General features: G+C 36.9%; 1 protein-coding gene across 5 annotated transcripts; it reads left to right on the top strand.

The window, feature by feature from the left end:
* Positions 1-1,541: 1,541 nt before the first annotated feature.
* LOC145771306 (CD109 antigen-like) lies at positions 1,542-13,135 on the top strand. 5 transcript variants are annotated; one of them, XM_082583047.1, is made up of 9 exons: positions 1,542-2,176; positions 2,865-3,055; positions 3,179-3,207; positions 3,418-3,586; positions 4,067-4,263; positions 4,612-4,736; positions 5,109-5,214; positions 10,592-10,695; positions 10,770-13,135. In XM_082583047.1, exons 1-9 carry the CDS (start codon positions 2,094-2,096, stop codon positions 10,807-10,809), a joined length of 1,044 nt encoding a protein of 347 aa, XP_082439173.1. In that variant the 5' UTR covers positions 1,542-2,093; the 3' UTR covers positions 10,810-13,135. The 5 variants fall into 5 exon arrangements, with proteins under 5 accessions (XP_082439173.1, XP_082439175.1, XP_082439174.1 ...); XM_082583049.1 differs by lacking the exons at positions 10,592-10,695; positions 10,770-13,135 and adding an exon at positions 10,493-10,554 and having other exon boundaries at positions 1,544-2,176; XM_082583048.1 differs by lacking the exons at positions 10,592-10,695; positions 10,770-13,135 and adding an exon at positions 6,731-8,312 and having other exon boundaries at positions 1,544-2,176.
* The last annotated feature ends 619 nt before the right edge of the window (positions 13,136-13,754 follow it).

Below are 13,754 nucleotides of genomic sequence, written 5' to 3'. Positions count from 1 at the left end.
CGGATGGTGTTGTGCATTGTGCTGTATAGGCCAACATAGAATGCTCTGAGAGAGAATCACTACTTCCCTTGTTAAACACAATCTCTATACTGTATATAGCTCCTCATCCTCGGTGGATTCTCGTACCCCCAGCAGAACTACTAAAGCAAATTTGCAGTGAGGAAAATATCGTTACACCTTCTGAATGTAGCGCCCCCTATAACGCCCCCTGAATATTTCCGCCCCTCTAAAAGTTAACAGCGCCCACTAGGGGGCGGTAGCGCCCAGGTTAAGAACCACTGCTATAGCCTATCTATATGCTACAGTGAATACTTAATTTCAACTGAAGAACTATTTGGAAGATTAACAATAACTTACTACAAAAGAATGAACTTTTGCACAAATAGGCTAGCTTGCACAGGGAAAAATTTTAATATTTGTCGCTGTAGTCTTGCTGCAAAATATTCTTCCACAGCTACATAATAAGTGTAACTGTCCAGCCTATGAAGAATTTGAGGATATGTTTGTTTGAAAATAGATAGTTTGACAAAGCTTTAAAGTATGTTTGTAGTGTTGTATCTATTCGTGCATCTTCAAAGGCTATTTCCAATGTTGGACAAAACCTGTTCAGTTCAGTTTTTTTTTTATTTCTGACCATCACAACGAAAAGCAATATATGCCAAATACAGCAGAAGTGCAGAAAAAGGTAAAAGCGATACAACGCTATACGACGCTATAATATGTTATAACGTGCATGATTGATACAGTACTACCAAAGCAGGACAATTAGTTTAAAATATGGCACGGTCCCAACACTTAAAAATAGTTTAAATAACGACTTGACAGAGTCAACTCTTAAAATCAAATCGTGGTGTTTTGCACCTTGTTGAACAGACTCATACAATGACTCAAACAAGTCACGTGCGCAAACCAGTTTCCGCTTCACTGAGTATTCACTGTGATGTAACAACAGCGATTGTGCAAGAATAATATTGTTTGTAGTGCTCGATTGTTTTTTATGTTCTGTAATTGTTTTCCAACGATAACGTAACAGCAACAATCATTGTTTTGGGACATTCACCCAGCAAAAGTTGTGACAAACATGAAAAAAAGTTTTGTGCAAAAGTTGAAATCCGAAATTAAGTCTTGTTTTCACCTCTGTTGCTTTAATTTGCGTTAGCTTGAAGTTTTTGTATCTTGTTCTTGTATGCTTTGTTTTTGCTTTGTTACCTCACAGTCACAATTTGTTTTCCACAAACGTGTAACATTATGACAAGTCGCACGAAGAGACAAACACCAATTTGGAAGTTTCCTCACTGAATTATTTTCTAAAGAAAGTCGACGCAACTTTCTCATAAAATTTTAAGGGTAAACAGACAATTGAGTCAGCGATCACGTATGACGCGTTATTTACCGATTTCATCTCATGTGTCCATGCTGAAGCTGTGTTTCAATTTTTGTATAAAAGGAGCGACAGCTTGCATGGGCCTCAGATAGTGCCCGAGGCGATATCGGTGTGATATGAGATAAACTTGTTTATTGGAAAATTAAATTAAAAATTCTAAAAATTTGAGCGTATTGTTATTAAGTAGAGAAGAGTTTTGAAAATTTTTTTAGCAGTCATCAATGCTATAGTATCAAATATGTATAAACTTATTGAGTGGAAATTAAGTGTAATCATAGTGTCGCATTCGAAGCTTTGCAAGCACCATTTTTTTAAATAAAAAATAATTTGAAAAAAAAGAAAAAAATTTTTGCTTTTCGAAATAATCTTCTAAAAGAATGATGGACTTTGTTAATTTCAGTAACTTTTGTGTCAGACAATCTACCTTTGTCAATTAGATTTATTTAAATAAATTGTCTTTCACGTTTACAGTATTTCATGATTCAAATAAATATGCAGGCTTACAGTTTCAAAATCGAGCCCAAAATGTAGTGCTTGTTTATAACTTTTCTTTAATAACTGATATTTAATTTTTGTTCGTATTATATGTTTTGTTCTTATTGCCTATACAGTATATAAAGTATTTTGGTAATATTTGGTAAAAAAACACATCATTATTATATCTTAATTGCTTCAATTACTAATTACCAACTATCTACAGCGAAACACAATGCTACCGACTTTTTGTAAACTTCTTGCTGCTGTTCTCTTATTAACAGAAATTGCAACATGTGTGCCATGTCTGTCGGAAACGTAAGTTGATGGCAAAAACGAAAATATCACATCTTTTGCCAACTCAAACAGTAAAATCCATGGTTTTTACATTCATTCAACGTCTGCACATGCAAAAACGATGGATTTTGCTATCTGGGAAAAAGAACAAATAAATATAGCCCTACATAAATAAGTAACTTCAAATAGCATACTTAAAACTTGTACTCTCGCTAAAGAACTCTATCGTTTGTATCATAAACGTGAAGTAAAATGTCAAAACTTTTTATTATTAGTGGCAACTTTGTAAAGTTATGGACTAATTCAATGCAATATTTCTTAGTTTCACTCTACAGTTATGACCCGTCAGTTTGCTAAGTGTTGCAACGTATATCCAATTTAACTGCTTTTTATGCATCTTATGACTCTACTTGCGTTTGAGTCCACCGCAAGTCACGTTGTTACAGTATATCCAGGCTCGGTAGCCAATGGATTGTGCGTTCATCGAGCGTTTTTAGGTCCACATGTCTATCCTTGGGTCGGTATACAGTATGGTTGATCAAGTTGCTTGATTGGCAAGCACTATTTTCGTTGGGACAGAATTTAAATCAGAACAATTTTGTAAAAGAGTAACCCTAACCCAACTAAATGGTTAAACAAACCTTTTTTTTACAAGTTACTATTAGCTAACAATTTTGTCTGTTTGCAATAGTTACGTTGTATTTTACAGAACAACCACAAAAGAGTCCAAGAAAGATGACGTCACGTACGCAATCTACGCACCACGGGTTTTGAGGCCAGGACTAGATGTTGCCTACACTGCCTCAATTATTAGTGCGCCACATCCCGTCCAGATATCTTCAACTTTTATGTCGGATGATGGCGCTGTTTTACTTTCATCACTTGGCACAGTTACCGCGGGTTAGTGAAATCCCATAATTTGTCTTTCTGGCTCAGGAACAAAGATTAGGCTACTGGTTGCCCTTAGACAACAAAAGTATTTATTGTGCTTTCTTTTTATCATAACAGCTGATTTGTTTTCAGGCGCCAGCGAAAGATTCGTCCTTGGAGAGGTAACATGCCTGGCTAACTGTTAAATTTATTTTTAATGCAAACCTATACTGTAATTACACGCATCTTCATACTGCGCTTTAACCTTTTAATTATCTTCAACCTTTTGAATAATTTATATTTATCATTTTTAAACGCTGAATTCAATCTGCTTGATGTAAAAATTATGCTTTAAATTTTTTTCATTTCATTTTTTTAAATTTTCTTTAAAGCTTCCATTCGGCTACGATGGAAGCACCAACTTGAACTTAACCATAATGGGTCAGGACGTAGTCACCGGATTAGAAGTTATTTCGACTTCGACAAGTTTCGAGTACGACGCTAAAGCGCTCTCCATTCTCATCCAAACTGACAAAGCGATTTATCAGCCCGGACAGACAAGTATGTTTAACCGAATGCCACAAGTAAATTTTAAGTAACAAGAAAAGCACACAATGCATAGGCATTCCATATACAAAATAAAACAACATCTACAAACTTCAAAGTTTTTTTTGTTTGTTTTTGGATGATTAAAAAGTTTTTATTTAAATAGACACATTTAATTATTTTTGCATTCAAATACAAAAGTCTTACTCTTGATGTTACATTGAGAAAACTCTAACTGTTAGTGGCCTAGAAACATATCAGGATTTTACTAATTTCTTTTGAAAAGTACATTAGGCCTACATATGTTATCAAAACACCAAAAGTTTGCATCATCTTTAACAACAAACTGTAGTCAGTGCGGCCAAACTGAAAATGGGCTTTTTTTATATGAGTTGGATTTGCGCAGAGTTATTAAGTTTAGCTTAGCATAGCATGAAAGTTCGTATCAAATAATGAAAATATTAACCATATTTATGCTAATCTTTCATATTTCAGTCAAATTTCGTGCGTTGTGTATGGACCCAGAGTTGAGGCCATTAACTGGATCAATCACCTACAAAGTGAAAGATCCAAACGGAAACATTGTTTTGCTACGTCAGAATGAAACTTTGACAAGCGGCGTCGCTGGGGGGGAACTACCGTTAACCAAACTTGCCTTTGAAGGAAAATGGAAAATTATCTTTGAATATAAAGTAAGATAACCCTTTCTCATCTTTGCTTACTATTGTGTCGATTTTCGTTTCCAGTTTGTGCAAGGTTAATCGCCATGTGGTGCGAGCTCCTCCACGTCGGTTCGAGAGCACCTGTACTGTCAAAGGTGTGTGGCTATGGTCTTATTAACCCCAATACCAAGAATATAACTGCGGGGAGGGGGATGAAGAAGCAATCGCCTCCCAATTTTTATCTTGGCCCTCAGTATTAATTGCATATGAAATTGGCAAGTTAATTTCCATTACATGTCACTTATCCTGGATAGAAGAATGTCAATTTCAGATGTGAGGATGTGAAAGATTCTCTACATGAACGATTACTTGTTGCAGAGTTACACCGAAACACTCCCCGTCACGGTGGAAAAGTACAAACTACCTAAATTCGAGGTTAACGTTGCAGCACCATCTTTCATCGACCCCAGCACAGAAGGTTTTACTATTTCCTTGAATTCCAAGTTAGTGGTAGCTTGAGCTTGAATTATCAAACATATCTGCGGATATATCTTCTACTTTTAAATCAAAAAATTCTTGCCGTCATTATGCTGGATACAATAAGATAGTAGGTGGGCTTATAGTGCTTGCAGTTGAGCAATATAGTCTAATAACATAGTCTATAACATTATAACAAACTGCAACATAATTCTTTTTATAATTTGGTAAATACTGCTGTCTTGAATATAGTTCCACAAAACTTTAAGATTAATAAATATTTTTAGGGTTCAGCGGAATTATCGTTGATGTGTTTAGTTACTAGGCTACTGTGTGGAAAACTATAAATGTATTTTAGATTGAAAAATAAAGTTGAATTTAGTTGCTTTTGTGTGCAGGTACACTTTTGGCCAGCCTGTTAGAGGCTCTGCAAAGCTTGTTTTAGAATTGAAGCCTTTCTATGGAGATGCTTTTATTCCAAACACAGTTACAAAGACATTGAGGGTAATATGAACGTTTTACCTTTGGTCCTGCGTTTTTAATTAGTTTGCTTTTGTAAAAAATACTACAGCAGCTTAAAACCATAATGCTTTATCACAAATAAATTCTACAAAACTGGCGCCGTATTTAGAAGAAACACTTTGTCTAGAGCAGTGGTTCCCAACGTGGGGGTCGCGACCCCCAAGGGGGTCGCAGAGCATTTTATAGGGGGTCGCGAAGCCGTTGCTCCTGCAACAACAAAAGTGAATGTAAGTAGGACGAGGTACCGGTCGCATATTTACAAAAGGTTCCCTATTTTGTGCCTATCTCGAAAACTGACCAATCAGAAGCCGTATCGCTTTCTTACGTCAACTCATTTACAAAGTTTCTTTGCGTGATTGCGTCGAGTTCGTAGGTTTTCTCCAGGATTGCCAGTTCTGCGGTTTTCCCCTGGAGTTAGGCTAGTTTTGTTTCAAAGTCGCGGAAAAATGTTAGCAGTGGCGTTTTTTCTTGTTTTGTTCTATATTTATAAAAAAAACTTTGACTATATTCTGGACTTGTTTCATCACTTTCGACGACTGGGCTACTTTTCAGTAGCAATTGGGCTATAAATTTTAAAAACATCTGGCAATTTTAGTTTGCTCGTTGTTTGTGTCTGCTCTGCTGTCTGGCAGGCTAATCGCTAGGCTAGTACTGTGGGAGGCTAAATCTCGTAATATTTCTGTATATATCGAATAATCACTGAATATACAATGTGCAGTAATTAAAGTAAATGAACCGTGATGATTATCCAAATCTTACAATACATTTTATCTGCAATTTTAGATTTGGACTATCGGATAAAAAGAAAGCATTTCACCCCTACATGTCATTCCTATAGATGCTGCAAACATTTCACTGAAGTAGATATAATTAGTCATTGGACAAAAAGTGATTTTCTTGTTGCGTTTACTTTAGACTAAGTTTATTTGGCTTGAGTTAAAACATTCCTCCTTTCTTAAAAAACAATGACCCAAGAATCAAGATGATGCTCTCACTAGGATACTCAAACAATGTTGCTTATTAGGGCAACCAATTTTTTGACATAAAAACTTGAAATTTTGACTTTATAATTTACAAATTTTGACTCATAACTTTCTGCGTTTGCAACCCAAATGCAAAATACAAGCATATTAGCATTCAAACCGTTGGCGTTAAGTAAGGATATCTTTGTTTTTCTAATGAAATATCGGTACTGTAAAAGAAAAATGTGGAAGACTCAACGACACCACAGCTAACGAACACATAATGGAAGTCACTCGAAAAACTGCAAAACATAAATATGGAGTGTCTTTAAATATCCCGAAATTACTGAGAGGGTTCTGCAGTATTATACTTCAACATCAAGAAATGTTTCACATTATCGTCTTTGAAGTCCATATCTTTTGGTTGCCCTACTTATCATAGCATTCAACTTGAATAGGCAATAAGGATACTCATACATTATCACATTTTTGATTAATAAAATGAAACTGTAATTGTTTCTTTGCATCTGTTGCAGTTTCTGTATATGGAGTATTGCAAGTGTACATGTATATTTGCTGGAATGCTATTACTGAGAAGTACGTTGCATGGAACTTGTCTAGAGGATCAGTGTTCATACCTTTAAACAGGTTATATTGATCTATGGTCACAAAGAGCACGCTCTGCAGGAGCTCGTTGATACCAATATTCTTACCACCTGGCATGATTCAAATTTAAACAGCTGCTCTTCATCCTGCTTAAATATGTCCTGCATATGATTGGAATATGATTGTCATCTTTAAGGATACTTTATTGGTAACATGAAAACATAAACGTTATGCATAAAATTCACTGAAGATTGCGACTTACAAGAACCTAACAATAATAACAACAACTAACAAGAACCGAACTAAGATAGGCTTAGCGATGCAATTTCCTAATTGCTGCCAGCGCTTGTATGGAGGTAGGAGAGCAGGTTGAACGTTGATTGTTTCTGGTGCAGACGCAATAAATTCTGTGACAGCTTTCGCTGGGTTGTAAAAGTCACACCGTAGTGCGGTAATGTCATTGGGTAATATTGGTAACGTCTCGAGGTAAAAGGACAAGCTGCAACTTTCACTTTGGGGTTTGTCGATTAGGCCTACACGAAGTCTACAGGCAAACTCGGATGTACACAAAACGAACACATAGTACCTTACCACTAGGACTACCACGGTGTCCTATAAAACACCGGTCATTCTTGGTACATATATTATAGGCCTTCGGTATTCATTACCTCTGGCTCTACAGTACACGCACCAGCACATCATTGAATGCACTCAAGCGCGTACATAGACTACTGTCATTGACACATTATAGTTACGCATGTTACCTAACACTATTAACATGTTACTAATTAACAGCTACACAGTCATGAAAACAATAAATCCATTTTCGTACGTTTCGTCAATCAATGCAATTGACTGAACTTCAAGATATATCAGATGGTGTAACATGACAGAGCACAGTACCATGCAATAGTGACAATCAAGGAAGCAAGTAAATGATAAGATTGATGATACAAGCAATTTGAACAACGTAATTAATGCTTCCAACACTTTGATCAAATTTACCCAAGTCAAATATTCTATAGTGTAAATATCTACTTTATATCGCCATTTAAATTACACTATGTTTCGTGATATAGACAAGTAGACGTAAATATACTTAATCAATGACTAAGACAGTTAATCATACAAACAGCTATAGGCTTATCCCTTCGTAGATAGAGTGATTACTTTTTAAAGTCAGCATTTTGTGTCTGCTTCGTAAAGATGACCTGTATTTAATAAAATATATCACATGTTAAAAAAAAGAAATAAAAAATAAACAAATACTTCTTTGAGATATGGCCATCAAAAATAGTCCGGAATGACCAGGAGATTATGTACTGTAGTCAAATCACAACACACTCAATGAAAGTTTGATCTTATTCAATAAGAATACAACAGCAACTTCACCAATACTCACTTCATACGATTGGTTGTAAATAAATGTGAAGTAAGCATACAATAAACACTACAGTACAATAACAAGCACGCTTGAAAAAACTGTTAAGGTGTTTATGAGTAGCAACTCCATTGGCTGTGAGGTATAACAAATAACATAAGTGAAATGATGGTTGGTTATCAATGTTGCGCCAACTCTGGAACCGCACCCATGGTCTGAATGCATGCAGTAAATGTCTGTGAAGTGAGCCCAGAAAGGTTTCTTTTTTCCAAAGTATAAATAGATCTCTAGCTTTTCCTAAGAAGGTCAAACTCGGTTGTTGTTTGATTCCATCAGCTTCAATTGGAGAACACATCTCATCTCTTTTTTGAAAAGCTGAAAAAATACAGAGCACATTAGCAATTTCTGAGTTGTGTACACCCATTGGTACACAACATACAATTTAGACCTACTATCCTCGCCAGAACGAACCTTTTTTGCCTCGAATCAAAGTCAAAAGACGGTGAATAAATGAGCAAAACCTTATTTGCTGGGCCGTAATTAAGTACTGTTGTCACTTTACACAATTTCAACCTAATTAATCAAATTTAACAACCAAACTAAAGCCATTCTTTTGATCTTATTCTTACCTTTTGTAGGTGTTATAACAGACATGATTTTCCACACATTTGCAATTAAATTTATGAAACAGGCAGCATCTTTTTTTCATTTCTTCATCTTTCGGAAATCAAAACATTGGTACTTTCACTGCAGTCTTGCAAGACTTGTACATACCCACTTTTACAGCTTGTTACACAACACACAAACCCCATTTCACAAATATAGATTATTAAAGCACTGAATTTATCACAATAAAACCTAAATGAAAGATCAGATTAAAACCTTGGATTGCTACTAAAATTTAACATATGTATGTATATACTTTTGTTTATAAATTACTTTCTGGACTACTAACAAGCTAGCCCTTTAGTTAGCCTATATTGATTTACTTCATATTATAGCTTAGGCTTACAGCTATAACCATACAGAACCTCTTTAGGGGGCAAAATGTGTGCAATTTTAATGAAACATTGCTTAATTCAGTGGCGTATTCTCCATACATGCAAGGCATGCACTGCATGCCTTACAATTCTGATGAAATCAGAAATCAAATAGCAAAAAATAAAACAAAAACAGAGAAGCACACATGTAGTATTGAATGACAGCCTAATGAAAAGTGTTGTGGATTGAATTTGCCAGTTCCAATATTGATGTGGATGAGCAGTCATAATAATAATAATAGGATGGAGAAAGAAAACCGGACATAAAAGAAACCCATCCTCAGGCAAAAGCCCATCAGCATAATGTTTCAATCCTAAAACTAGCACTGTTACCACTATAGGCTACCCTCAAAACCTTTTTTTCCACCTGCCACAATTAGAGCCCTTTTGCTCCCAGCCTAGCCTATCTGTGGTTTTATTAGCCAGCTTGGAGAAAGATATTAATTGCACAGGCTTTCTCAAGTTTGCAACGTTCTAACCGCTTCACCAATTGCACAGGTGGTAGGCTACCTGAGAAGCCATGATGCCAGCAATTGCCTAGGTTAGGCTACCGAAAAAAAAAAAATTAACATTACCAATTTGTCAGGCTCAATTTTTCATGCACCAGTACCTAGGCTACAGTTAACTGACTAACTTGCTATATCTGCTACATCCAGTGCCAAGAAAATTACACTAACTCATTTTCCATTGATAATTATTTTATGCGCGCTTTCATTCATTTCAATTAACTGACTAACTTGCGTTAGTCAGTTGTTGTATTTCAACATTTCAATTGTACATGCATCAGTACACTTCACTTAACTGACTAACTTGCGAACTTAACCTACCAGCCTGCTCCTGTACCAGACATTAGTAGCAGAAGACCAAAGAAAGAAAACGTAAATGACGCAATGACGTAAGAAAGCGATACGGCTTCTGATTGGTCAGTTTTCGAGATAGGCACAAAATAGGGAACCTTTTGTAAATATGCAACCGGGTCTGCGTCAGTGGTTCAAAGCCTGTGTACAAGTAGGTGTGAAACTGCTAGGAATAACCTATCAGAAGCTTTCTTAGTCTGAGAATAAATATTCAAAACCTACCAACTGCTTTCTATATCTAAGACGCTTAGGTTTGTATATAACCAACGTGCTGACATATTTAGTTATTAGACTGAATACTTTATACGCTAATAATGTGTTGCTCTCCACGCTTTTGACAAGTATGAATAAACTGTTTCGACTTGTCCATTACCTTTTTTTGCAGCTATTGAATCAATAACTGGTTATAAACAGGTAGAGTCTTCTGTTCCTTGTACACTCTCTTGCGGCCAGCCCATAATTCGCTAGTGCCGTACGTTCTGGTTATAAATTGTATACGTCAACTTTATGCAGCCTACTATGTTCCACCGATTATGCAAGCGGTTGTTTCTTCCTACTGTTGCTCTTTTGATGATATGTTGTTACTTGCATAGAAGCACTGGAAATTCACAAAAACGGTAAGATATTCACTGGGTGGATTGAATGTGAAAATTTTTATCCTCGTTCTGAGAAAGCCTTTTTGTTTTTGCAGAAGCTTTGAATCACTGTCGCAGGATTTGATTCGTCACTGAGTTTGAAATAGTCACGCTTCCGCCTCTTGAAGCTGAAGCATTCTTGCATACAAATTATTCCGTTCACTAAGTGCCTTTAAATATAGCTGCCCTTCAAATGCGTTATTCAAGTGAGCATCCAAGGTTGAACCCCCGTTGCTTGGACTTGCCGTTAGTTCGTTCGCTAAGTCTGTCGCCAAACTATCGAGCTCCTGGGTAACGGTGATTAGTCCTTACTCCTAGTCAGAGATGTTGAGAGGATAATTTGGGCCAGCTACCAATTATATATTTTGGCCCCACATCAAAGCACTTCTAAGAAAATAGCACTAGCTATATATCGAAAGAATACGGGATGGCTTCTTTAAGTTCTCGGGCTCCTTAGAAAGGTTGCCGGCTCCTATAATTATCTCGGGTTCAAAAGTACCCAATGGATGCCCTGTGATCAAATTTTTGATTTGGTAACTTGGTATTTTCATTTCTTCACCTGCTGCCTGCTGCTTCACCTGCCTAACCATCTTCTCCACCACAAGATCTCTGCCTTCCCAAACGGGTACCCCCGCCGACTGAAATCAAGACACCCATTCGTGCCAGCCGCTCGGCTTCTGATCAACGAAGCTGATGAACAAGACATCTCTGCGGCTACTTGGGCGGACCATAAATGGAATTCTGAATGGAGGTCAAGCACCACCAGACTCCATTCATTCATCCCCGACGCCGACACACGCCCCATCGGCCTGACACTACAGAGACAGGCATGGGTGCGCCTCAACCGTCTCCGTACAGGCGTTGGGCTTTTCCGCTCAACCATGCACCAATTGGGAATGCAAGCCTTAAAGCAGCCGGCGGCCATCGCGGCCATGGCCGCTAAGTAGTGCTTGAATGGCCGCCGGTGGCATATTTACAAAAGGTTCCCTATTTTGTGCCTATCTCGAAAACTGACCAATCAGAAGCCGTATCGCTTTCTTACGTCAACTCATTTGCAAAGTTTCTTTGCGTGATTGCGTCGAGTTCGTAGGTTTTCTCCAGGATTGCCAGTTCTGCAGTTTTCCCCTGGAGTTAGGCTAGTTTTGTTTCAAAGTCGCGGAAAAATGTTACCAGTGGCGTTTTTTCTTGTCTTGTTCTATATTTATAAAAAAAACTTTGATTATATTCTGGACTTGTTTCATCACTTTCGACGACTGGGCTACTTTTCAGTAGCAATTGGGCTATAAATTTTAAAAACATCTGGCAACCTTAGTTTGCTCGTTGTTTGTGTCTGCTCTGCTGTCTGGCAGGCTAATCGCTAGGCTAGTACTGTGGGAGGCTAAATCTCGTAATATTTCTGTATATATCGAATAATCACTGAATATACAATGTGCAGTAATTAAAGTAAATGAACCGTGATGATTATCCAAATCTTATAATACATTTTATCTGCAATTTTAGATTTGGACTATCGGATAAAAAGAAAGCATTTCACCCCTACATGTCATTCCTATATATGCTGCAAACATTTCACTGAAGTAGATATAATTAGTCATTGGACAAAAAGTGATTTTCTTGTTGCGTTTACTTTAGACTAAGTTTATTTGGCTTGAGTTAAAACATTCCTCCTTTCTTAAAAAACAATGACCCAAGAATCAAGATGATGCTCTCACTAGGATACTCAAACAATGTTGCTTATTAGGGCAACCAATTTTTTGACATAAAAACTTGAAATTTTGACTTTATAATTTACAAATTTTGACTCATAACTTTCTGCGTTTGCAACCCAAATGATATTAGCATTCAAACCGTTGGCGTTAAGTAAGGATATCTTTGTTTTTCTAATGAAATATCGGTACTGTAAAAGAAAAATGTGGAAGACTCAACGACACCACAGCTAACGAACACATAATGGAAGTCACTCGAAAAACTGCAAAAAATAAATATGGAGTGTCTTTAAATATCCCGAAATTACTGAGAGGGTTCTGCAGTATTATACTTCAACATCAAGTAATGTTTCACATTATCGTCTTTGAAGTCCATGTCTTTTGGTTGCCCTACTTATCATAGCATTCAACTTGAATAGGCAATAAGGAAACTCATACATTATCACATTTTTGATTAATAAAATGAAACTGTAATTGTTTCTTTGCATCTGTTGCAGTTTCTGTATATGGAGTATTGCAAGTGTACATGTATATTTGCTGGAATGCTATTACATAGAAGTGCGTTGCATGGAACTTGTCTAGAGGATCAGTGTTCATACCTTTAAACAGGTTATATTGATCTATGGTCACAAAGAGCACGCTCTGCAGGAGCTCGTTGATACCAATATTCTTACCACCTGGCATGATTCAAATTTAAACAGCTGCTCTTCATCCTGCTTAAATATGTCCTGCATATGATTGGAATATGATTGTCATCTTTAAGGATAGGCTACTTTATTGGTAACATGAAAACATAAACGTTATGCATAAAATTCACTGAAGATTGCGACTTACAAGAACCTAACAATAATAACAACAACTAACAAGAACCGAACTAAGATAGGCTTAGCGATGCAATTTCCTAATTGCTGCCAGCGCTTGTATGGAGGTAGGAGAGCAGGTTGAACGTTGATTGTTTCTGGTGCAGACGCAATAAATTCTGTGACAGCTTTCGCTGGGTTGTAAAAGTCACACCGCAGTGCGGTAATGTCATTGGGTAATATTGGTAACGTCTCGAGGTAAAAGGACAAGCTGCAACTTTCACTTTGGGGTTTGTCGATTAGGCCTACACGAAGTCTACAGGCAAACTCGGATGTACACAAAACGAACACATAGTACCTTACCACTAGGACTACCACGGTGTCCTATAAAACACCGGTCATTCTTGGTACATATATTATAGGCCTTCGGTATTCATTACCTCTGGCTCTACAGTACACGCACCAGCACATCATTGAATGCACTCAAGCGCGTACATAGACTACTGTCATTGACACATTATAATTACGCATGTTA

This window comes from Aplidium turbinatum, chromosome 5 (assembly GCF_918807975.1).
Source record: "Aplidium turbinatum chromosome 5, kaAplTurb1.1, whole genome shotgun sequence".
Lineage (NCBI taxonomy): Eukaryota > Metazoa > Chordata > Ascidiacea > Aplousobranchia > Polyclinidae > Aplidium > Aplidium turbinatum.
The sequence above is the reverse complement of the archived record's forward strand: the minus strand, read 5'-3'. Positions and strand labels throughout refer to the sequence as shown.

Excerpts from the sequence above, each read along its gene's own strand:
- LOC145771306 (XM_082583047.1), top strand. The coding sequence starts at position 2,094 with ATGCTACCGACTTTTTGTAAACTTCTTGCTGCTGTTCTCTTATTAACA. Across the intron at positions 4,264-4,611 it reads AAATTATCTTTGAATATAAA|AGTTACACCGAAACACTCCC; the intron begins GTAAGATAACCC and ends TACTTGTTGCAG. Across the intron at positions 10,696-10,769 it reads ACTGGAAATTCACAAAAACG|AAGCTTTGAATCACTGTCGC; the intron begins GTAAGATATTCA and ends TTGTTTTTGCAG.